Source organism: Halichoeres trimaculatus, unplaced genomic scaffold (genome assembly GCF_033239565.1).
Source record: "Halichoeres trimaculatus isolate MK-OKI-2021-1 unplaced genomic scaffold, fHalTri1.1 fHalTri1_scaffold_20, whole genome shotgun sequence".
NCBI lineage: Eukaryota > Metazoa > Chordata > Actinopteri > Labriformes > Labridae > Halichoeres > Halichoeres trimaculatus.
In genome coordinates this window covers 23,183,706-23,206,464 of record NW_027437198.1, presented here as the reverse complement: position 1 = coordinate 23,206,464, position 22,759 = coordinate 23,183,706, and the positions used below count along the sequence as shown (strand labels likewise).

The 22,759-nt window shown below is 40.9% G+C and overlaps 1 protein-coding gene and 1 long non-coding RNA gene across 3 annotated transcripts in view; both read right to left on the bottom strand.

Moving 5' to 3' along the window:
• Positions 1–19,013, bottom strand: part of LOC141809986 (uncharacterized) — a 91,095-nt gene extending 72,082 nt beyond the window's left edge. For both annotated transcript variants that reach the window (XR_012600032.1, XR_012600033.1), the window contains exons 1-3: positions 18,892–19,013; positions 17,644–17,806; positions 14,524–14,661 (exon numbers count right to left, since the gene is read on the bottom strand). This is a non-coding gene — a long non-coding RNA (uncharacterized LOC141809986). The remainder of the gene's footprint in view (positions 1–14,523; positions 14,662–17,643; positions 17,807–18,891) is intronic.
• A 1,408-nt stretch (positions 19,014–20,421) lies between these two features.
• Positions 20,422–22,496, bottom strand: ndufa4a (NDUFA4 mitochondrial complex associated a). Its single transcript, XM_074696655.1, has 4 exons — positions 22,331–22,496; positions 21,351–21,439; positions 21,080–21,140; positions 20,422–20,724 (listed from the first exon to the last, which is right to left on the bottom strand). Exons 1-4 carry the CDS (start codon positions 22,370–22,372, stop codon positions 20,668–20,670), a joined length of 249 nt encoding a protein of 82 aa, XP_074552756.1. The 5' UTR covers positions 22,373–22,496; the 3' UTR covers positions 20,422–20,667.
• Between the last annotated feature and the right edge of the window lie 263 nt (positions 22,497–22,759).

Here is a 22,759-nt window from a genome sequence, read left to right as displayed (position 1 = left end):
AAACGGACAAAGAAGACAGAGCTGCTGCAACAGGCAGCTACTTGGGCAGCGCCTAGCAACGAAGAAAAGCGAAGGTGTCTTTTGCAGCATTTTGCTAAATTTTCAACCAACGCTTTTATCGTCCTTGCTCCTATGAGACTCTGAACAATGCAGGAGAGCCGACATAGGCGTATGCAGAAAGAGAAGAGGTCAGAGTTCAGATTCCAGCTCTTGGAAGAAAAAAAAAGTTTGTTTTGAGAAATTCTCAGCAAATATTTTCAGAGAATTCAAACTCTTCATATTTGATTGCACTCCTAATTAAACGAACCAACCCTGAGTCTGGTTATTTCAATCAGAGAGGATATAGCATAAAAATGGTTGAACCTATTCCCAGTTCATGAATATACATTATTAACTCTTCCAATCATGCAGTGTCTGCTTGGAGGCAAAATGAAGTGTGCTGGATTTTTTTAATTTTACATTTCCCAAGCAGCTTGAGTGAAATGGTAGTTTTAGACAGTGAGCACCTGCAAAGGCGATAGAAATAGTGATAGATTCTTACATGTGCTCTGTCTAACTGCAAGGGTAAGCTCATAGCCGATGGTATATGAGCTGAAACCGCATTAGGCCAAAAGATAGAAACCATTCAAGGTCTCACTCTGAGCCTTTTTTTAAAGTAATGACGGTGAAGCAGCATCAAGATACACTGCAGACTGCAGGAATGAAAGCCAGTTACTGATATGCTATTAATGCAACCTGGCAGCAGAGCAAGATGGTGTCTCAGGTCAATCTCCCTCCCTTGTTGCCTCCTTTCCACACACACACACACACACACACACACACACACACACACATACACACACACACACACACTCAGGCACCAAAGGCAGAAGAAATATCGATAAAATTCATTGCCATGTCGCAACATCTCCGCTCTGTGCACTCTTTCTGTTGACAGATTCCTCCGCGCTCCTTCTGCTGATTGTCAGGCTGTCCTAATTCGTAGATCCTCCAAAGGCTCCATCAAAGAACTACCTGCTGTAATCGACCTCTTTCTTCTGTTTTACTCTTTCATTTTACCCCTCAGTGTGAGTGTGTGTGTTTCCGTGGAGGTACAGTGACACTCTAGAAACCAATCCTTCTCCCAGATGATGAGGCTTAATAATAAGAGTGTGTGTGCTCTGCTCTACAGCATAGAAAGCCTTTTGTTTGGCCCTCTGTGAGGGGACAATTAACCAGAAGTTGATTACACCAGAGCTTCACTGCATGCATGTTAAAAAGAAGCTGCTCTACTTGTTTTTACTGAGGTCTATTTACAGGTTTTGGTGACTACAGCTGTGTAGGTGTTTGAGGATAGTTGAATAAACCTTAAAGGTTTTAAAAGCAGCTTTGTAAAGCAGGATGTAACACCTGAAAGTGATGTTATCTGAATTTCACAATTTCAGTCTATCGTCAAATCACTTAAAAGTCTTCAGAAGCTTTAAACTCAAGCATCTTTCTCCCTTTGTGGTTTACATCCACCTAAATACCGTATTGACCCGAATATAAGACGAGTTGTTTTTCGTTGAAAATAATGTGAAACGTTGGTTGGTCGTCTTATAACCAGGATCTAACATATGCTTATAGCTGTCCAGGGTCACTACACGGCCACAACAGCAGAGAGTGGCAGTTTTTTACAAAGCCAGTGACCTCACATACCCCTTTTCCACCAATGCTCATTCAGTGCTGGTGCTAGTGCTTTCATCTGCACTCAGACGGGGCCATATTTTACTTGACCAAAAACACAAATAAACAGACTCCCACTGAAAAAATCTGATATCAGTCTGCATTCACAAAACACCGCTAAATAAGGCTCTAGTTCTCATCTTGTCTCTTCGTCCTGGCAGACTACCTGCGTTTGTTTATATCTGGCACACCGCACGCGCGGACTGATACTCTAAGCGGCGAGCGCCTTGTAGTCAGCTGTGGCTCTGCAGCGGCGGTAGCGCCATTTTATGACACGATGAGAACTAGAGCCTTATTTAGCGGTGTTTTTGTGTGAAAGTAATGCGCTGAAAATTCTCTAAATAAAGCGTGAATGCAGACCGGTATCAGATTTTTTCAGTGGGAGTCCGTTTATTTGTGTTTTTGGTCAAGTAAAATATGGCCCTGTCTGAGTGCAGAGGAAACAGGCAGAGGAGCAGGGAGGGGGTGTTTGGTGCGAGCACTCTGGGCTTCTGCTGCACAAAAACACTGCAGTAGGGGTAATTTCTGCCCTAAACCTTGTGATAAGACCCAACTTGTTCCATCCCGGAGTATCACTTTAAGCAGTTTTCTGTTGGTGGAAACACAAAGAACCAGTGCTTAGACCGGCACTGGCCTGGAACTAGCACCAGCACCAGTTAGGTGGAAAAGGGGTAATGGAGGCTGCGGTCATCTGTCAACCACAGCATAGACGCAGTGACAGAAGCTATGGACAGGAGATGAAAAATGGAGGGGCGTGGCGATTGTCTGAAGCAAAGTGGATCAAATAATGGGCAAGTTAACAGACAACTGAGGCAAAGTTATGATGCTAATGTTGAGATTATGATGGTCAATGCAGCAGGCCACCAAAGATATGGAGTTACGGAGCAAAATGTCCAAAGATTGGGCATCTATAAAGACCATCTCAAACATGCAAACTGTAAAAGAAAAGTCTATCGTGGTTCTCAAAGCGGCTGTTTCCAAGAGACTGACAGGAGGGTGTGTGCGTTTGTTATTGAGCATCACAATGAAGGCATGCCCATTATCAAGGCTGTCATCAGAATTACATTTGAAACAGAGATCTAAGTGATTGTTTTTAGTGCCAAAAATAAAAGCAGTCTCTATTGTTTCAATAATTGTCTCAGCATTTCAATAAAAAATAGTTGCAAAGTTAATTCTGGTTATCTGGTTGTCTTGAAAAGAGGGGGATCGTGGTACAATCAGGGTTGTCCCGTATACAGGTCATTACGGTAATAAGTCTCAGGTTCAGCACCATGGACAGCTCCAGTCTGGAGTTTATATTCTGTCAAAGAGAAAATCAGGATGATTATTTTCCCCAATTTGCATTTATCCCTTAACCCTAAGGCCACATGGAGCATGTTAGGCTTCTACATACACTGCAGGTCTTTGAACGCCTACAAAAACACATTCCCTCTCGTAATCAATAACCCAATATGTTTGGTCGGAGATAACAGATCATCAGGAGATAGGTGCTACATATATGGTGCCAGGAGGCGTCTTCGTCACGCCTGGCTCACACATTTCTAGTAAAGAGAGGCCGTGCCAAAAAGCCTCTGCGGGGACTGCCAATCACCTCCAGTAATGATAACACCGGAGACAAATGAAGGCAATAACCAGCAATGGGATTAGACCTCTTATAAAAGTGTGAAAGAGGGAGATTTGGGACATTTGTCTCCTCCACTTCAGTGCCATCATGGCAGCGCAGAGCAGTGACAGGGAGTGTGTGACTGTGTTTAATGGGACAGATTTAGCTGATATTATTCCAGCCTCTTTAGTGTATACGCTTATTAGATGAGCTTCAAGCTGAAAATGGACTTACAATGGGAAAATCGGAACTTGAGGTTTGGGTACTAATGCACAGAATAAAAAAAAGCTAGATTTTTGTCGTATGTAATGTATCCTAGTATTTATTTTTGTTGTTTAAATTTCTGCATGTTCTATTTTTCTAAATTTCTAACATCTTAATGACTCTATTCCTTTTTTTTTTATTGTGGCACAGTCTTTTACTGTGGGTTTTTTGAAAGGGGTCCACCTGCAAACCTCCACTCTCAGCTGACTCTCATGAAGGCTCCACTGTCAAAAGGAAGTGGCGTAAGGATGTGAAATTAAACAAAAATTCAAAAAAATAAATTCACCCAAACAGCATTTTACTGAGCTAACAAAGATAATTTCAAATAAATTTGAAATTGCTTAATAGATCTAGATATCTCTGTGCATAATTAAATAAAGAAAAGTAAAAAACTGCACATCATCTGACATCAATTTTATTGTATTGTTATACACTTTTGATATAAGTAGGCCATCTAGTGTCCTAAAGTGGTAAGCACAATATATATATATATATATATATATATATATATATATATATATATATATATATATATATATATATATATATATATAATTTTTTATTTTTTTTTATTTTTATTTTTTTTTCCATTGAAAAACATTTGTCCACTAGTATTTTAGAGTTTTGAGTTACAGAGTCTAACTATGGTATGTTTCTGTGATAAAAGTTGAAATTGTGGTTTAAAACTGAAGTTATATCAATATTATGCTACTAGCATATAAATGCAATTTATGTTGCAAAATGTGCATTAGCATTAAGCTAGCGCTATTTTTTTTTCCATATTGCTTTTAGTATATTACGACATGTATATCATGTTGAATGTATTGAATAGGAATCTTTGTGTGTTCAGTACTTCCGTAAAACCTGAAGCAGAAAATCCCAAGTCAGAGTTTTCTTGGGGAAACTGTTTTCCATCTATTAAGCTAAGCTAGTTGGGGTGTGAAACAAACGAAGAAATAAAAATGAGATTATAACACCAAATGTGTCTACCCAACATAACTTTGAAGACAACTTTTATTTTGAAATTTTACTTCATATCCTGACACTATCACTTCCTTTTGACGGCGGAGGATGAGAGCCAGCTGAGAGTGGAGGTCTGCAGCTGGACTGCACACTTTCAGATGCATCAAAAGACTGTTTAAAACATGAACATAATCTCTGTGATGTCACCCACTTGTTTCTGAAAAGGTGAAGCAAAGTGATGGCAGTTTTCCTACTGGAAATGCTGACTCGACCAAGAGGTGGAATAGAGGGGGTCTTAAGCCTCCTGGCAAATTCAATTATCCTGCTGTTGTGCGACTTTGTTCACCGTGCGTCCTCGTCTTTCAACCCCTCGGGCATCATAGCAGTGAGTCACCGCTGGTCTCAGTTATAAGGAGTACACTTGCTTTACAGAGTCATCTGTTGTGAAAGTTTAAATGTTTAATGACTAAACCCTGAGTATAAGAGGATCTTAATTTTTCAGATGCATTTGAAGAAAAAAAAATCCAATATGTAAAGTTATGCAAAACTCTGAGTCTAAAGATCTTTAAAAATGGAACAGTAATAAAAATGAATGACTCCTTTTTGCAGAATACATGAATTAAGAAGATAACCATTCGGACCAGGATCTTTTCTGTACACGTTTCATTTGTGAGACTTTTGTTTTGTTTTTGAACCACTTCTGTAACTTTATCAATTTTGGAGGTTGTTGATTGATTGCATCTTGTCTGTTGAGATGAGCTTATCTGAGTCAGGTGTAAAAATTCAATTTAATATCATAAATTCTGTTTTTAAAGCTTCATCAAAGGTATGGAAAACTTGTTTAACAAAGTCTTTCAGCTCTCACGCATACATTTAACATAAACTAATGTCCACATGAACTGTTTTTGTCCACTGGAGCCATATAACATCACACATCTGCTTCATCTCAAATGTCCTCATTTTTCCTCTCTAACAGTCAGCCTATTTTCGCTTCATGTAATTTGTTCTTTCTGTGCTGGCTGTTACCTGCAGGAGAAATCAAATGCTTGAGAGCTTCTGTAATAAGACCATGTGCTCACGGAGGTGTGCTTTCACACCTTGAGAAACAAATTTCCACCTCATTTCACGCGAGTCTGTCACATATCATTTATTACTGCAGTGAGGATTATCCAAGGTTTCTGAAAACCTAACGGTTAATTGTGAGAGGTAACTGAATCCATATAATTATGGCTACAGAATTCTCTACGATGCATTTTATTCAATACATTGTTTTATTGGTTACAAATGTTTCGCTTTCTTTCGCGCCAGTGTTTTAGGGTTTTATCAGCCCTATTTGCAAAGACAGGTACATTAATAAGGAGTGGCAGATGTATTAATACATCTTTAGTATGCAGACTGCATGTCAGCGCACACTTTGTGTCCCTTTCATGGGCTTTGAGTCATCATGGGAGGAAAACATCTTACTGCAGCTTAATGCATTTCATAAAAAAACGCATCAAGGCTTTGTCAACAAATGACCTGGGTCATCAAACAGAGCCCAACTGCACATCTATTAAGGCTAATCACAGTGAATAGATGGACATTTGGGTCCACAGGGAGCTGAGATTAAACCCAGCAGGCAGCAGAGACAAACAATACCTGGAAGTGGAGCTAATATGCAGAGAAAAACAAAACAGAAGTAATATTATTTTTCTACTGATCAGTCACTCCTCAGTTTACGTGACCGCAGATGTTTTCAAATGATGAATTCATTTGCACAGACAAGCTGTTTATAAAACAGGTACACTGTGTCTTAACTCCAAATATAAAGTTAGACACGTCTTGGAAATTATTCTTTATTCCTTTGTGGAAGAAAGTTTGCCTATCAGGTGACGTTATGAAAGCAATGTGAAAGAGGCCATTTCAATGTTATTTTGGGTAAGCCATTCCCTTTCAAACCCACTCAAACATTACAGGAAACGTTGAGCAAGCTTTTTAGACGAGGTTTGAAGAGAATAAAACCCAAGGGAGGGAGAATGTGCCCGTTAAATGGTAAAGACCGTACACCAAAGAGACCTTCAGCCGAGTACAATCCAGAGGAAAATGGTTTGTGGCCCGTCCAAGCTCCAGTTATAGATCTACCATCTGTATTCTGCCCTTTCGCTGTTATTGTTGGTCTGAACTTTAAAAGAGCGTTAAATCTGCTGTGGATCGGATAGATTGTCACAGCATTGGTGTAATTACACCATAGCGAAAGACAAAAAGCTCTCCAGTAAGCTAAACGAGCTAGCTGCCCTCGCGGCTCCAGTCGCTTTAATTGGCTACATACAGCCTCATCAAGCTCACTGTATCACATTGTCCAACATTTTATCTCCATTCTTGTGTCAAATCTCAACGATATTACCCCCATGCACCAGAGATGAAGCAGAATGAGGCAGGATGGAGGAGGAGGGTCAGTGAAAGTTGCTAAACAGAAGTTTAAACACTGAGACGAGGCCCAGTGTGCGTCCCACGTTGACATGTTTGAAGAGCATTATACAGTTGTCTTGTTTTATATCAGGAAAGCATACACTGCCCCCTATAGGCCAGGGACACTATGATATACAGCACATTGTCAACACTGGACCAGAGTTTTAAGGAGGAGAACATGATGTCATTTTCACCTTCGTACCCATTCCTAAGATAATATAAAATAAACTTTATTGTCCCCAAGGAGGGATTTGTCACAGACATAAGGGCAGTGCTACTCACAATCAATACATTAATAGTTCCAATTTACAATAACATGCCTCTTGTCAAATAAATAAATATATAAAAGCCATGTCACTGTGGAACGCCAATGACACAACAAAATACCAAAAAATAAAATAAATACCAATGTTGTAGTAAAATAAATGTTATATAACATTTTTTTTATTCTTAGATTTAGATTGATTGATTTAGATTTACATTAAACAGATAAGGAACCAAACCAGGCTGTCATCCCATATCTGATCAGACTTCCAATGACAGCATTACAGAGGTTCAGCCTCACACTCAAACTTACACTAAACAATCTGAGTCTCTCTGAAGAGAATGGGGAGAAGGGGGGGGGGGGTTGGTAAAGACTTGCAGCTCTGGAAAGCTCTACAGTAAAGTCAGCAGTCACACTTGGACAAGTTAGGCCTGAAAGAGGAAAAACTCAGCATCTTTAGATTTATAAAAACTGCTGAGATGCAATAAAACAAGGTCCAGCAACCCAGAACAGATTTCATTTTTTTCAGTCTGAAACAGCTTTGACCTTTTCTTCATAATTACTTTTATATTAAGTCGCAGAATTTGCCTTGAAATTTGCCCTGAACTGCAAAATAGCTCAGGTTTATGAAATCTGTCAGTTACTAGAAGACAGAATCACAGCATTAAATTTGGTTTTGGAAATCTGATTCACTGAGGATTTAATCATTGATATAGTATTAATTTAATCAGCCACATAAGAGAGCCACTTCTGTTAACATGTAAAGCAAATTTCTTTTTTTTCTAATTAAGTGATATTTTTGTCCCTTTGAGCTCACTTAAGTTAACTTGCCACAGTATCCTCCTACTTCCTGCTGCTGCTATGTACCCACAGTCAACAGTTATTCTGCAGTGGTCTGTTCAAACTTGAGAGTCTATCAATAAAATGAAGAGTGAGGTTACGTTAGCTCTGATTGGTGAGGTTGGAGCTGGTAGATGAGCTCTGGTAGAACAGAACCAGGATTCACTTAAGTTACACGTTACAGACACGTCTCAGAGCCCCGGGCTGTGTTGTTGTAACGTTTCAAACCATAGCTCTAGGTAACTGTTGACAAATACCTTGTGGCATTGTATCTGGTAAAAAGTTGTCTTAAACAAAGAAAATTAGGGCGTATTCAGACCTGGACTGTTTGGTCCACTTTAAACGGACCAGGGTTCATTTCCCACGCTGGTGTGGACTTTTCATGCAGGTGTGAATAGACACAAACGAACCCTGGTGCGGACCAAACAAGCGGACTGAGACCCACTTTTTGAGTTGGTCTCGGTCCGCTTCCAAACGAACTCTGGTGCGGTTCGTGGTTCTCCAGTGCAGGTCTGAATACAAACCAAGGTCCATCCGAACTAACTACAGGATACATGCGGCTTTTGGGCCTATAAAGCCATTGTAACCTAACCGTCTTTGGTTCATACCTGATCCTCCGTCTTCTGTTTAGCCACGCTGTTGCTAGCATGTTGTGGGTCAGGACTTGCTGCGCGCATTTGTCTTCGCTGTTCCAAAATTTGAAACTGTGTTGTTAAGCCTGCTTTGAAGGAGCTGCTCTTGAAACTGAAAATGATTTTGCAGCTCTAATAAGAGCACAAACACATGTTTACCTCCATTTCCGGGTCCGTATTCTGTGTGTCCCCTTTGTCAGTGCTGTCCAATGAGAGCACCAATCATCACACACGTGGATGTGTTTACAGAATATAGTCCACTTGCAAAAAGTACAATCTGAACAGAACCTCACCAAACAAAAAAAATAAAGTCCGCTTTTGGTCCGGACCAAACAAGTGGACCAAAGGACTTTTCTGGTCTGAATACAGCCTTAGAGTTAAAAAGAAGATCTGATCTCCATTCATTTATAGAACAAACACAGGCATTGTTAACACTTATGGCTTCACAACAGTGTGCACCAAACTCAAGGCCAAAGGTGTCGTTGCAATCCAATCCGAACAGATTATCGTCACAGTCTCTTGACGGCATTTATTTGACTCCCAGGTCAAGACAGGGGTAAAAGTTGCTTTTCATTTTTAACCTGGACTGAAAATCTGTTGCAATGTAAAATAATGTGATAGAAATTCCAATAATTGATAAACAAGGATTTAATCCAATTTATCAGATGATTGGCAGATACTAACCACTTGCTATAACCCTGCTTTGGATGACTGGCTTACAGCAAAATAAAGATATTATTCTGAGACAATTTTTAACCCTGACACCTTTAATTCATATTCCTTTGTGTCTTTTATACAGATCTGGAGTCTCTAATAAACTTTAAATTGATCCAGCAAGGATGAAATTATTCTAGATTTAAGATTAGCAAGCTCTAAAAGTACCTGTACAGGATATAAGATTAGTCTGATCCTTTATTGAATCTAAGTTACAGCCCTTTTTTGTAATTCACATGGTGGTTGTCTCAGAGCATAAAGGTCTTTTCCTTATTTGTCCTCTGTTTACATCAGTCTGCAGGCGCCTAAAGCTTCATTTTTGCTGTCATTGATTTAGCATCGAGCTGTGGAGCCACAGACTGAAGGCAGCAGCAGCAGCAGAACAATGCAGGCGGCAGAGTCTTTTATCAGAGCAGCGAAGAGGTGTACTCAAACTAAAGCAAAAAGGCACCTCAGAGGAGTGTGGCTGGTGGGGGGAGTGATGGAAAAGGCAGGAGGAGAAGGAGCTACGAGCTGACGAGTAGAAAGGAAAGTTGTCTTGGCTGTGGGCAGATGCTGGCTGCACTGCCAGCTGGTGGGGGGCGGACCCACCTGTCTCTGGCTCTCCCCGTCTCCCTCTTCTCCCTCTGCTGTGGAGAAAGCGACAGATGGAGTCCTGTAGGTTGCTGCTCCAGTCCCGACGCTGCTTCTTCATTCTGTCCAGCTCCCCTCCCTGCCCTGGCCTGAGGGCCCCGTGCCAGGGGAACATGGGGACTGCGCCCGGCACCCGGCCCTCCATCGCCATGAGGGTCAATTGCTTACAGAGAAGGGTCGCAAATCAGCTTCTTCCTCCCACAAACCCTCTGCTACCTCCTCGTGGATGTTTGCAACAACTGCATCTTTGCTTTGAAGTCCTGTCTGAGAGGAGGCAGTTTTTCATGCAGACAAAACATGCCCTCTCAAGGTCTCCCAGCGCCGCCGCTTTGAAATCATCAAGACGGCGAGCCTCATGTGAAACGCTCATTTTTCACAGACAGAGAGGGAGAGGTGCCAAATTGGGTATGTTGTACATATTGATGTGACGCCGTATCATCCTTGGGGAGTGCTTTGGATGTTTCGTGATGTGACAGCATGATAAGGAGAATCCTGATGCAAGGTGGAGGGTCAAGAGGGTCATGTCAAAACCCAGAAGAGCTGAAGTCCATCATAGAGTTGCTCCATGACCTTTGTGTCACTCGTTTTGTGATAAATCAATGCATGAGGTCTCTGAAGAAGCTTAAAGAGCTCATTAGGGACCCTTTAAGGTGTTCGCCGCCAACAACGCGATTCCTCTTGACCACTTGTTTGTAGAAATACTCACGGCTTTCATTAAAAAGAGGACAAGGGGAGTAAATTGCTCTCTTTATGAAAAATCAAAGTTGGTATAGCTTCTGTGCAGATTCATAAATTTGTTTTGCTTGGTTAAACCACAACCACAATCCTGATATTCGTAGGCGTCTGCTCCGTTTACAGTGGAGCCGACTTATAACCCAGACTCTCCCTCCAAAAGCAACATTACTGAGCTGTTTCTTCTACCAGCAGCCCACGCTGCTCCCAGAGGAGCCTTCAGAGCACATTAATGGATTCCCTGCCATTCACCAAGAAAGTTATGACTTCAGCAAAAGCCTTTCTTTCAGTGATTAAAATATCAGACCAAATCCCATGGCACTTATCAATACTTAAAGAGGACATATCATGCTGATCCCTGATTTAATACTTACATATAATGTAATAAAGTTGAAAACAAGACCTTTCACCCCCTGAATTTTCAAAAGATGAGATATTGTATTTTTTCTGATATCCTAGAACAAGATTTGATGCCTTTGAAAATAGGTCATTGCCAGATGGCCGCGAGATTTCGACCTTCGTGACGACACGAGGATCCTTTCTTTTTATTGGAGTAATCTGATAAAGCAGCTCCTCCTCTGTGATGTCAGTTAGTCACACAACCGCCACCGAGGGATACACCCACCAAGAGCCAACTGACTGAGTGCTGGATGCAGGGACTCCGCTCTGCTGAGCAACTCGGCTTTACATGGTGAATTAGCAGTTAAAACACTGTAGTTTTAGTAGACGTCGTAATACTTGTGAGACTGTGATAGTTGCATGCTTGTTCTGACATGCACTGCAAACCTGGACCACAATAATGCTGCGGTAATAACATAGTGAGGAAGTGACGGTAGAGGCGATCTTTAGACGACACTTTCAGCATGATGGATAAAACAGACAGAGAAAAGTGAAGGAGCAGGATGGAGCCCTGTTAAAGAAATAGTTTGTTGGTGAAGTCTGCCTATATTTCCACGTATTAACTACACATGTTACAGTACCGGTTTGACTCACCACACTGAAGCGTCCTGAGATGATCTGTGTCCAGGTGGATTTTCTTCCTCCTGAGCTGCAGAACCATCCGGGTCTGACTCGGGGTCCAATACAAAAGGACATATCCTACACTCTGCCATTTTATTACTGCTATCAATGCCTTACAGTGAAGTTTTGGCAAACAGCAAACTCGCTCAGTCTGCCCCATCCAATATGGCGATTTTGTAAATACTGCCATGCTGCAAAAACCGCACCCTGGCTCTACCCCCTCCGCCCCTCTGATAGAACTGACCAATCAGAGCACAAAGGGCTGTGATGTTGCGAGGTTACTGGAGGTCATTCTCCAAACGGAGCGTTTCAACGAGATCTTCAGAATGGCCTAAACTGAGGATATCGAGAACGCTATTGTTGGGCAATGAAGGAACTAAATGACTTGTACTGAGGGCAGAAATGCTTTACAGGCATCCTAGTCTGGCATAGTGAAAAGGAGAAACAAGCATGATATGTCCCCTTTAAATAAATGACCTATTAGACATGTTTCAGAGAAGGGACAGTGGTTTTAAACACTGACAAAGTGGATGGAATTAAAAAAGGGCTCACAGGGACGGATAAAATCCTCTGCAACTCTCCAATGAGCTGCAGGGAATCATGGGATGTGTCTCAACGCACAGGAGAAATTTTATGGGTTTTTTTTAGAGCTGTGCATCATCTTAATGCATTGATTTAATGTAACTGATCCACATCAATGAAATGAGTCTGACTGGGCCTCAGGATCCTGCAGTAAAACAGTTTGAAGACTGAGGGATGTGTTAAGGCAGTCAGTGGAACAGTTTGGTATTATCTCGACCGACAAAGCTTCTCAATTATCAACAAACATGAAATGAATCCAAAGAGACCAATTTTCGCCAAATAATCAAGCCATTATCATTCATGACTCAATCACAGTGGAAATTACCAAGTCTCTGCTTGTGCCCGACGGCAGGGGAAGAAAAAAAAAAAAGAGCAGACATGTGAGGAAACAAAGGGATGATAATGGAGCTCAAACCAGTTTGTGGCTCCAGTGGGACCAGTGTTCATATGCGTCACTGGGGTTTGGCGAGATGCGGGCACGCTGCCATACCGGAGCCTGATTGAGTGCAAATTAAATCTTGTTTCATGGTTTGAATGAAAAGCGTATATGAGGGGAAAACAGCCAAGAATCTACTTGGAGGAAACATCTGTAAAGAGCATTTGGGGCGGCATGTTTGCTCTGCGCTGAGTTTGTTTACATCCTTCTTGTTATCAAGATCTTTTTAGTTTGGCAATGTTTCCTTATCCATAATAAACAAACAACTGAAGTCAAACATGTAAGGAAGTTTGAGTTAAAGCTCTGGAGAGGAACTTTAGGATGTGTTTACTTTAGCGCCCCCGTGTGGACAAATCTATAGTTAGTAGGTAGTTCTGCAAAGTGTGACAATCATACATCCCTAAGCCAACCCAACCTAAACAACGTGACACAAAATATTGATATAAAGAGAAATTTATTGATTTAAAAATAGTTGATTGATTTATCCGATCACAAATAGCCCAACAGATTTTAATTGTTCACCTGATTATTTGTTATAGTTCGAATTCAACTTAAAGTTTCACATAGATGTTGACATTTCTATCCTCAAAGCTTTAAACACTGCTGCAACTATCACCATTGCTCTAAGTAGGGAGGGATACCAAGTTAGGTACTTCTATAGGTACAATTCCATCAGTAGTACCAAGTACCGATTCATGTGAAATGAAATGGTACCATGTACTGGTACCTTAACCGTCCTTGTGACTGTAAGAGAGTGGAAGAATAGGCAAATTTCCATGCTGGACATGAACGCAGCATTGCAAGTTTGTATATCGAGGAATAAATATGTTAAATTGAAAAACTTTGGGATTTTTTTTACTAAACAAATTAACATTTATTACCAAAAGAACACACACTTAAAGTGATACTCCGGGATGGAACAAGTTGGGTCCTATCACAAGGTTTAGGGCAGAAACTACCCCTACAGCAGTGTTTTTGTGCAGCAGAAGTAGTGCTGCACGATTTGGTGAAAAGGTGCGATTTGCGCTTAGGTGGACAATATTGCGATTGCGATTATGCTTGCGATTTAATAAAAAAAAAGTTGTGTCATGATGAGTCTACAGACTTGCTTGGTTATCATGGAGAAAAATCTGAATTGCATGTGCTGACATTGCGATTGCGATAACCTCTTTTGCGATTATGTAATTGCATGTGCTGACATTGCGATTGCGATTGCGATTGCGATTGCAATAATCGTGCAGCCCTAAGCAGAAGCCCAGGGCGCACGCACCAAACACCCCCTCCCTGCTCCTCTGCCGGCTTCCTCTGCACTCAGACAGGGCCATATTTTACTTGACCAAAAACACAAATAAACGGACTCCCACCGAAACAATCTGATATCTGTCTGCATTCACGCTTTATTTAGAGAATTTTCAGCGCGTTACTTTCACACAAAAACACCGCTAAATAAGGCTCTAGTTCTCATCGTGTCGTAAAATGGTGCTACCTCCGTCTGCCAGGACTAGAGCCAACTTGTTCCATCCCGGAGTATCACTTTAAGTCCCCAAAATTTGTACTGTTGAGTACCAATATCGATTGCCAGGTACCGGGGATTGGTATTGTGCCGTCTCAAATGTGAAAGGTACCCATTCTTAGCTCTAAACTATGGCTCAATTTGTAGCAATCAGCAACTTAGAGACGTACTCACCAGCTCTGCAGCTGTTGCCTGGATTGCAGGACAGGAACCTGTTACCCTTGCTCTCCATCAGTCATGTTTTGGGTCCAGTTTCATCAACAGGAAGAAGGAAAATTTGCTGGAGCCACATCCCTCCTGGCTTCACTCCTGCTGTTGAGAATAAATCACTGCTGTTAATGAGTTGACCAATCAGAATCAAGTATTTCAAACAATGATTTTTGAGTTGATGCAGACTTGAGGTACAATCCATTTTAAAAAGCAGAGAATGTAAGCCTCTGGACAGCCATTCTGCGTGAAAGTTTTAGGATCCTGAGTGTGAGTTTTTGGTGTTGGGGGCGTGATGATATGCTGATCGGAGCATTTTGTGGCGTGGTTGGTGGTGTGAGGCTACTGTTTGGAAAGTTTGCGGTGCGAGAACATGTTGTTTGGATAGTTGGTGGTGTGAGGACATGTTGTTTGGATGGTCGGTGGACTGGTTTATTTGTAAGGGAAATGCTGTTTGGACATTTTGTGGTGAGGTTGGAGGTGTGAGGATGTGTTGTTTGGATAGCGTGTGGATGGACTCTGGTTGCTGGTGTCAGCGTGGCTCTAATCAGCTGTTGGCAGGCGGATGAGCGGGCGGTCTCTCCCTGCGGCGGCACCCCAGGTCGAAAGCCGGTTTGAAGTTTAATGATGCCAGCTGCCAGCTCCGCCAGGCTGTGAGCGCTAACGAGCTGGCACTGGCGGCGGACTGGGCCGCGGCGGCAGCACCTGGAAATGTAGCACACGTTTCAGAGAGGCGGGGCTCCACCGGGGCTGTTGAGGGGCCTGCTGGAGACCCAGGACAGCACCGAGAGGCCTGCGTCTCTTTGAAGAGCGCCCCAATTTCCATATTTCATTACACACTGCTGACTGACAAGGCCCAGCCAGATGTTCTATTTTCAGCTATTTAAATTTTGACCTGCTTTCCTTGCGTGCATACGAAAAATAAAAAAATAAAAACACAGTTTTCATCAAAACACAGATGCCAAGGATGATGGGAAGTCGAATCTGGCACTTCTGGTTCTGCTCTTTTTTATTAGCAGTCCTCGTGTCTGTTCATCCTAATAGAATAACCGCACATTTAACGTTGGTCTTTAGCTCACACATCCTTTGACAATCCATCCTGAGACGTTCACTGTCTTGCTCAAGGACTCTATAACAAGACACAATGGTTGTTTCAGGGATCAAACCTGAGACCTTGTATTTATGACACAACCTCTAACCATCCGGCTGTCCTGGCGCTGAATTAGCTCCAAAGTGAATGATGCATGCTCTGAAACAGCACATAAAGCAAGCTCGCATAGCTCCTCTGTCCCTGAGATATCGGGGATGATTAATTCTTTTGGTATTCATGTTGAAACGGCTGTTAGATTGCTGCGTCCTTACTCAATCCCTCATGCAAAAATACATCGACAACCCTGACCTTTTTGTGCATCTGCTGCAAATGGCACTTTGTCATCCTGAGTGAGCAAGCTCAAGGATCATTGTGGTTTTGCTGGAATAAAACTTCAACACTGCACTTTTTGTCCGTCTCCCTCTCTTTACAGGCTGTGTGTGTGTGTGTGTGTGTGTGTGTGTGTGTGTGAGCGTGCCCATGTCTGGGCTTTGGGAAAGTACAACTCTTGGCGTGACGGGAGGAAAAACAAAGGAAAAAGCCGGGCTGAGAAACAGCGAGAACAAGTGGAGAACAGCTCAGAGTTGAGCACCAAATGGCAGAAAATTAAAAGCACCCATTCTGCGAGAATCAGAGAGAGAAAAGCTTTCACTCATTACTCAACTCGGCTCACAGCAGGGGAGGGAAGGCTTTTTTCCTTCAGTAATGCATCTGTGAGTGTTTATGTCTGCGTAAGTCTGTCTGAGTGGAAATAAAGAGGTAATTGAGATGTAACCGAGGCACTAAACCAGCAATATTGACACAGAGATAAAAGGGGATGAAAGCTATCAAAGTGTGTTTTATTCTTGAGGGTTCAGAGCACTGGTTTGTTTCTCCTCAGCATAAAATAAATATCTGTAAATTGACAAACTGGAGAACCAATTTTTCCGTGCTCTGTTAGAGACTCACTGTGTTTATCCGAAGTTTCCTTATAAGTAAGGGATGAACTGTGAATAAATCTGCTGAGTTCATATTTTGTGTTTATTATCTTAAAAAGTTGTTAAATAAAAAAACAGATTATTTAAAAGATTTATAAGCTAGTGATGATTTTTCTTCATTATAATTATCTTATTCCAAGCATCCACAAGTAACAGCTCACAGCTTCACTCAGTCGACCCACTGTAGGGTTTTTGCCCACAGCAGATTGAAAAAGTTGGCAATAGTTCGTCAACACAGTGGAGCGCTGACAGGCTCCAAAAAGGGTCAATTTTACAGTCTTACATTCACCAGATGGCCAGAAAATAGACATAAATGGAAAGATAATGTGGCTTCTTATCTATTTGGTGCATAAACAACTAACACTTTTCGAAAACAGAGTTTGTAGTTCATCACGCAGCAAGAAAACAGGCTAATATGGAAAACTAAATCAAGTTTATAACTGCTAAACTTTAAATTAATTAAAGCATAAAGCTAGTCATGGGGAAAGAAGGGAAATGTGGGTTACTTTCCTGGCATGGATGGTATTATAAATAATTGAAAATTAGTAATAGTTTTTCATAACCTTCACAGCTCAACTAGTAAAAATATTCAAGCTAATTATTTGCAAGAGTTTATTTTATCATAAGTTTTCTATACCCGCATGATTACAACATGGAGTAAAAGGCTGAAAATGCCAAAAATATTTCTTTGAATTCAAGCCAAAAAAGTTTTCTTTTCCAATAAACTTTTTTTTCTAAGCAACCAATAAATTTTGGTGTGCATGTGTGGGTGTAAGCTGACACAAGGATATCAACTTTATTAATCCTCTCTTCTCCTGCACTCTCTGAATCTCACACAGCCTTTATGAAGATGCTTTAGTAAGGACTTTGTCAGTGTGAGCGCTGCAGGATTCTTTGCACTCCCCCCTGTTACCGGACTGCAAGACCTTTGCCATGACCTTTAGAAGACAATTTGCAGCAGTAGCAATTGCCCTGCGCCTTGCCTCGTGTTATTTTCCCTCATTATTTTTTCAATGTTACCTTTGCTGCAGGGCAGAGAAAGGGCTGGACTCCACACAGAGGTCAGAGGTCAGGAGGAGGAGGGTAAAGATGCAGGTCAGATTGGCTCCACAGTTGTGCCTGGCGTGTGTCCTATGGGAGTTCTTGGCTATGACGCCATTTGAACCCTGAACCTTGCAGCTGTCTGTCAAAAGATGACCCTTAATGGTGACTATTAGGGAAACTTCCCAGAGTGCAGGCATGAAGCATACAGGTGACATCAACAAAATACACATATGAGGGGTGTTGATTCTCTCAGAACAGGTTTAGAAACAATTTTGAGGTAGGCTGGAAGCATGACTTAATATGTGCACTATGATACTCTAACTGAGTAAACACATGGTCATTCAATGTTTGATATTCAAACATCAATTCCCCAAGTCAAATTTAATCTTTAGTGTAATCAAAATTTACTTGACTCTACATAGCCCTCAGGTGGTGCTTTTTGGTGTCAGAATATAAATGTCTCAATTCTACAGGGTTTTAGAGGCATCTGTGCATGTGATGGAGGGATAGGGGGTGCCCTGCAGTATGCTATGTGCTGCTATGTGCATGTGATCAAGAAATGGCATTTATATTTAACTGAACTCCACCTCAATCAAGTTGTTTTTCAAAAATTATGCTGAAAAATATTTTACCCAATTATATTTAAGTTTGTAATTGGTCATGTAATACATTCCCCAGTTTATTCCTGTTTATCCCCACAAAGTCCCATTTTGACTTTGAAAATTCCCAGAATTTTGCCACTTTAAGCACCACAGCCTTTCATTGGTGACCCCTAATTTTTAACTATTATAATTGCAATTCTGTTTTTATGTATCTGTATAAATTTCATTTAAAATTTTATAAACAAAATGATGGCATTTTAAAGAAAACACTTCTGTGCAGCTTCATATCAGTGTCTAGAACGACAATATAGCTAGTTTTACACTCTATACTTTTCATATGCTGGCTATTTAAAAGAGGAACTATGCCAAAAGTGAGGTATAAAGCGCATAAAAATTTTGTTCGAGTCTTTTTTGACATATTTACACATTTTTAGTGACTCAGCAAGTATTTTTGGATCCAAAACACCTTAAATTGCTTCGTCATTCGTCACTCAGTTAGCTTCTGTGCTAATTAGCATAGCTGCTTTACGAAACTTAACGGCCAGTGTTCCCATCCTGCACGCGACACACTTCTCTTTACATAGCCAATGTCAATATTCATATCATATTTATGGTTGCTTACCTGCAAATGCACACGAAAACAAGAACAAATGGTAAAAATAAAAATAAAAATACAGAATGGTAGCCCAGGATCTTTTCCGAGTCGTGACTCAGTCATGAACCCGAATGACCCCCAACATTTGGTGGGCGTCTCCAGGTACAGCAGGACCGTACCGTGCTTTCTGCCAGTATGTCCTTAAAATACAATATTTTTACAAAACAGCACACCAGTTATAAGTTATGAACAAAACAGGCAATTCTTTTATTTTTATGATTTAGCAATATTACACACAGAAGTTTGAGTATTTATTCCCAACTTAACTTATTAAAAAAATCAGAATGATCTACAGATGCACCTAAACCCCAGAGGAGCAATCACAGCTGTGGACTAAAAGCTTTTTGGCATCAACAGTCATAACAAGAAGAAAAAAAAATTCCTCTGTTCTGATATTGTATTTTCCAAATGTAGAAAAATTGAAATATAAAATCACACAAACTTTGAGAAGTAAGAAAAAGTGTAGAAATTTCCTGAATTCCTGTCAGTTTTTGCATTTCAAGATGAGATGGTTTCACACGATTAAATTAAAATTACTTAAACAGCATGGATTTTCCCTATCCTCAGTCCTGTTTTAACATTTCTTCCCTCTAATATTTGAAAGGTATTTGTTGTCCGCCAACACGTCGCATACTTCCATCAAATTGAAAGTGGTGGGTTACAATAGCAATAAATGAGCTCTGGAAAAATGATTTTTTTTTTACTTACTTCAAATAATAGAAAATGAAGTTCTGTTACATGCTGTGCCAGAGTTAATTTTCATTTTCCCTGATGAAACAAAACAAGTGATGAAGAAGGTGGGTGAAGATTCATTCATATGTGGGCCTCTGTTCAAATACTCCGGTCTCCTTGACATTTTCTGACTGCGTCAGCTGCTCATCCTCATCACATTTCTCTGAGGTGCATACGGGACGACATGACCTGTTGACATTTACAAACTTATCTGGATGTGAGAGATGAATTCTATAAGGAGAAACACACGTCCCACTACAAGGTCCAGCGTCCACTACCTGGTGTCATATATCAACATGTTATTGCTCTAACAAAGATAAGTCAACCTTAACAGCCGAGAAACAGACTATAATGGGTTTTCTTTTCTCATCTGAGTCCGTGGCATCTTTTGAATGCTTCGGATGATTACACCAGATGCAGAGGATAGCAGGCAGGCCTCATAAATTAGACTAAATACCAGTGAGGTTTCATCACCACATTGTCTGGACTGTCACAGCTGCCACCAGAGGGACCCGGCTGCTCAAACGTGACCCGGTTAAAGTCTGGATATGGATAAGGCTCTGGAAAGCTGCCAAGAGTAGAGTGCCACATAATGCAACAGCAGCTGAGTTAAAGCAGAACAGAGGCAAAATGAGGTGAAAGCAATACGCGTGTCCAGGAACAGCCAAGCGTGATGCAACTGTAAACAATGCGTAGGAGGCAGCCTGGATGGTACTGCAGATAAAGCACATTAACACGTGCATTAAAGAAAACAAGCAAATGAAATCAGAAAAATGCAACAGGTTCTTTTCTCTGTATGGAGGAGAAAAGACTCCTTTCATTTATTGACAACCACTGACAATTGGAAACAATAGACAATTTTAACAAGCTGATGAGATGCAATGGCGAAACTTAAATATGAATCATTGTGCGGGTGTAGCTTCTGCATCCATCAGGTTTCCCAAAGGAAGTTCAACATCGGGCTGTGCGGATCAGCTCATCTTTGTATTTTTGGTCCAGCAGACGTGATGTTTAGAAGTCAGGACCCTGTTTCTTCAGTTTGCTGTAGTCCATATTGACTGTGTAGAACTGACAAAAAAAAAAGAAAAAAATGCTATAAAAACGGGCATGAAAACAACTTAAGGGGGTTATCTAAAGGTAATTTCCACTCAATATTTCAGAAATTTTAAAGACAACTGATAAAAGCCTCTTTCCAAAATGGCTAAATACTTGTGTTGGAACCTTTTGACTAAGAGTGAGAAGTTAATGACTCCTTCAGCCAGAGTTAACCAGATTATGTCATTTGATTAATCCAAAAGTTAGACTAATCCATGGCTTAGCTCAAACTTGGCAAAGTTCCATTTTGAGCCCTGATCCAAAATACTTTTTCTCATCAATGCTTCACAACAATACAGCATGAAATGTAAGATTTTCAAGGGCACACCTTGTACTGATCAGTTGGGGCCATCTTGTTCCAGGGCTCTGGGTTGTTCTTGCGATCCCAGCTGCAGTGGAAAAATAAATGGGTACACATTATGATTGCTTTAATAACAGAGACAGAACTTGCTGTTACCCTTCTGTTTTTTTTCAGGGCCCCACACCCTTTTATCATGACATTAATCGTAATAAGTTTTTTTTACAAAAAGAAAAGAAAGAAAAAGACAGTAGGAAGTCTTCTTGTTGTCATTATCCTGTGTTGTCGCTAAGCCCCTCACCAGACATCAGGATTTCTCAGGCCCAGACGTGCAAGGTACATCATGGACATGGCAGCTCCTCCACCAATGAAGAAGAAGAGGGGGATCAGCTGTGAGTGACAGAGAGTAAGGTTAGAAACCCCTAGCTCAAAAGGTAAACTGTAGTAAAGGAAGTATTACATTTGTAATCTGACTGACAACAGTTTTATAGTCATCCTTTATATTCATATAAATGAATACTTGGCAGTCATTCCCATGGCTGCACTGTTGTGGGACAGTCTTGAATAAACAGATAAATATATCCATGACAAAGCTTTCTGTTTGAAAAGTTTTGTATGTGGGGTTTGTGTGCACAGGAAACCTGGCGAAATTAACCCATCTGGGAACCATCTGACTGGAAAGCTCCAAGAAGCTTCATGTGGCCATTACTTTTTGTAACTCACATTACAACATACCTAAAGCTAGCAGCCCCTGTGACCTACAACGACGTGTGCTGTGTCAAACCTACTCTTATCAGCTTTCTTCCAACCCAAACCACTTTTTAAAGTTATAATACTCGATATAAATTACAAGCTGTCAATGTATATCATTGGTCTTGCATGATATAAGTGTCAATGTAAGTAAACAAATAGGTAGTTGTTTGCTAACGCTGCTAACTAGAAGCGCTGGATGCTATTTACAGCTCAGAGGACCCTCACTCTCCTGCGCTTATCAAACCACTCTGTGTCCTGAAATGACTCCAAGCATCGAGTGCTTTACTGTTAAAGTAGTACTACAATGCATGAACTATGCCTGATACCGATGAAGATACTGATAACATCACTATTTATGACCTAAATTCTCAAAGTCAGTGCGGTCAAAGTCACATCACCAGCTAATGCTAACAACGCTAACTAGTTCAGCTAAGCTAAGTTAGCTTCACCAGTACACACAAGGGTCGTGTTTTCAAAAACAACCCCCAAATTTTAAAAAATTTTTGAATAAGAGTGGTTTTTACTTACGGCTGGGTGACTCTTAAGCTGTTTGCGGACGACAGCGAGCATTTTTGCAGGTTGTGAAGCCGATTTATTTGAATTTGTACAGAAATAAACGGATTACGAAGTGTCTCTGCCAGAAGGGTGTGAATTTAATCTGCGTGTTGGGCGGAAGAAGGCCGGGAGAGGAGACAGAAACAGGATGCTGCTCATACTGCCTGAATGTCAACAGCAAAACACACCAACTATTAACTATTATTTGTACATTTTCAACTATTTACATCACATATGATGCAGAAAATACAAATAAGTACCCTACTGTTTTATTAAATTTCCTTTTTCCCGTCGTTATATTTTTTAAGTTTTAGCATTATGCTCTGGCAACACTAAAATGTCTCGCAAACATCAATTTCCAACCTAAAAACAAAATCTGCCTGAACACCTATGCTGAATTTA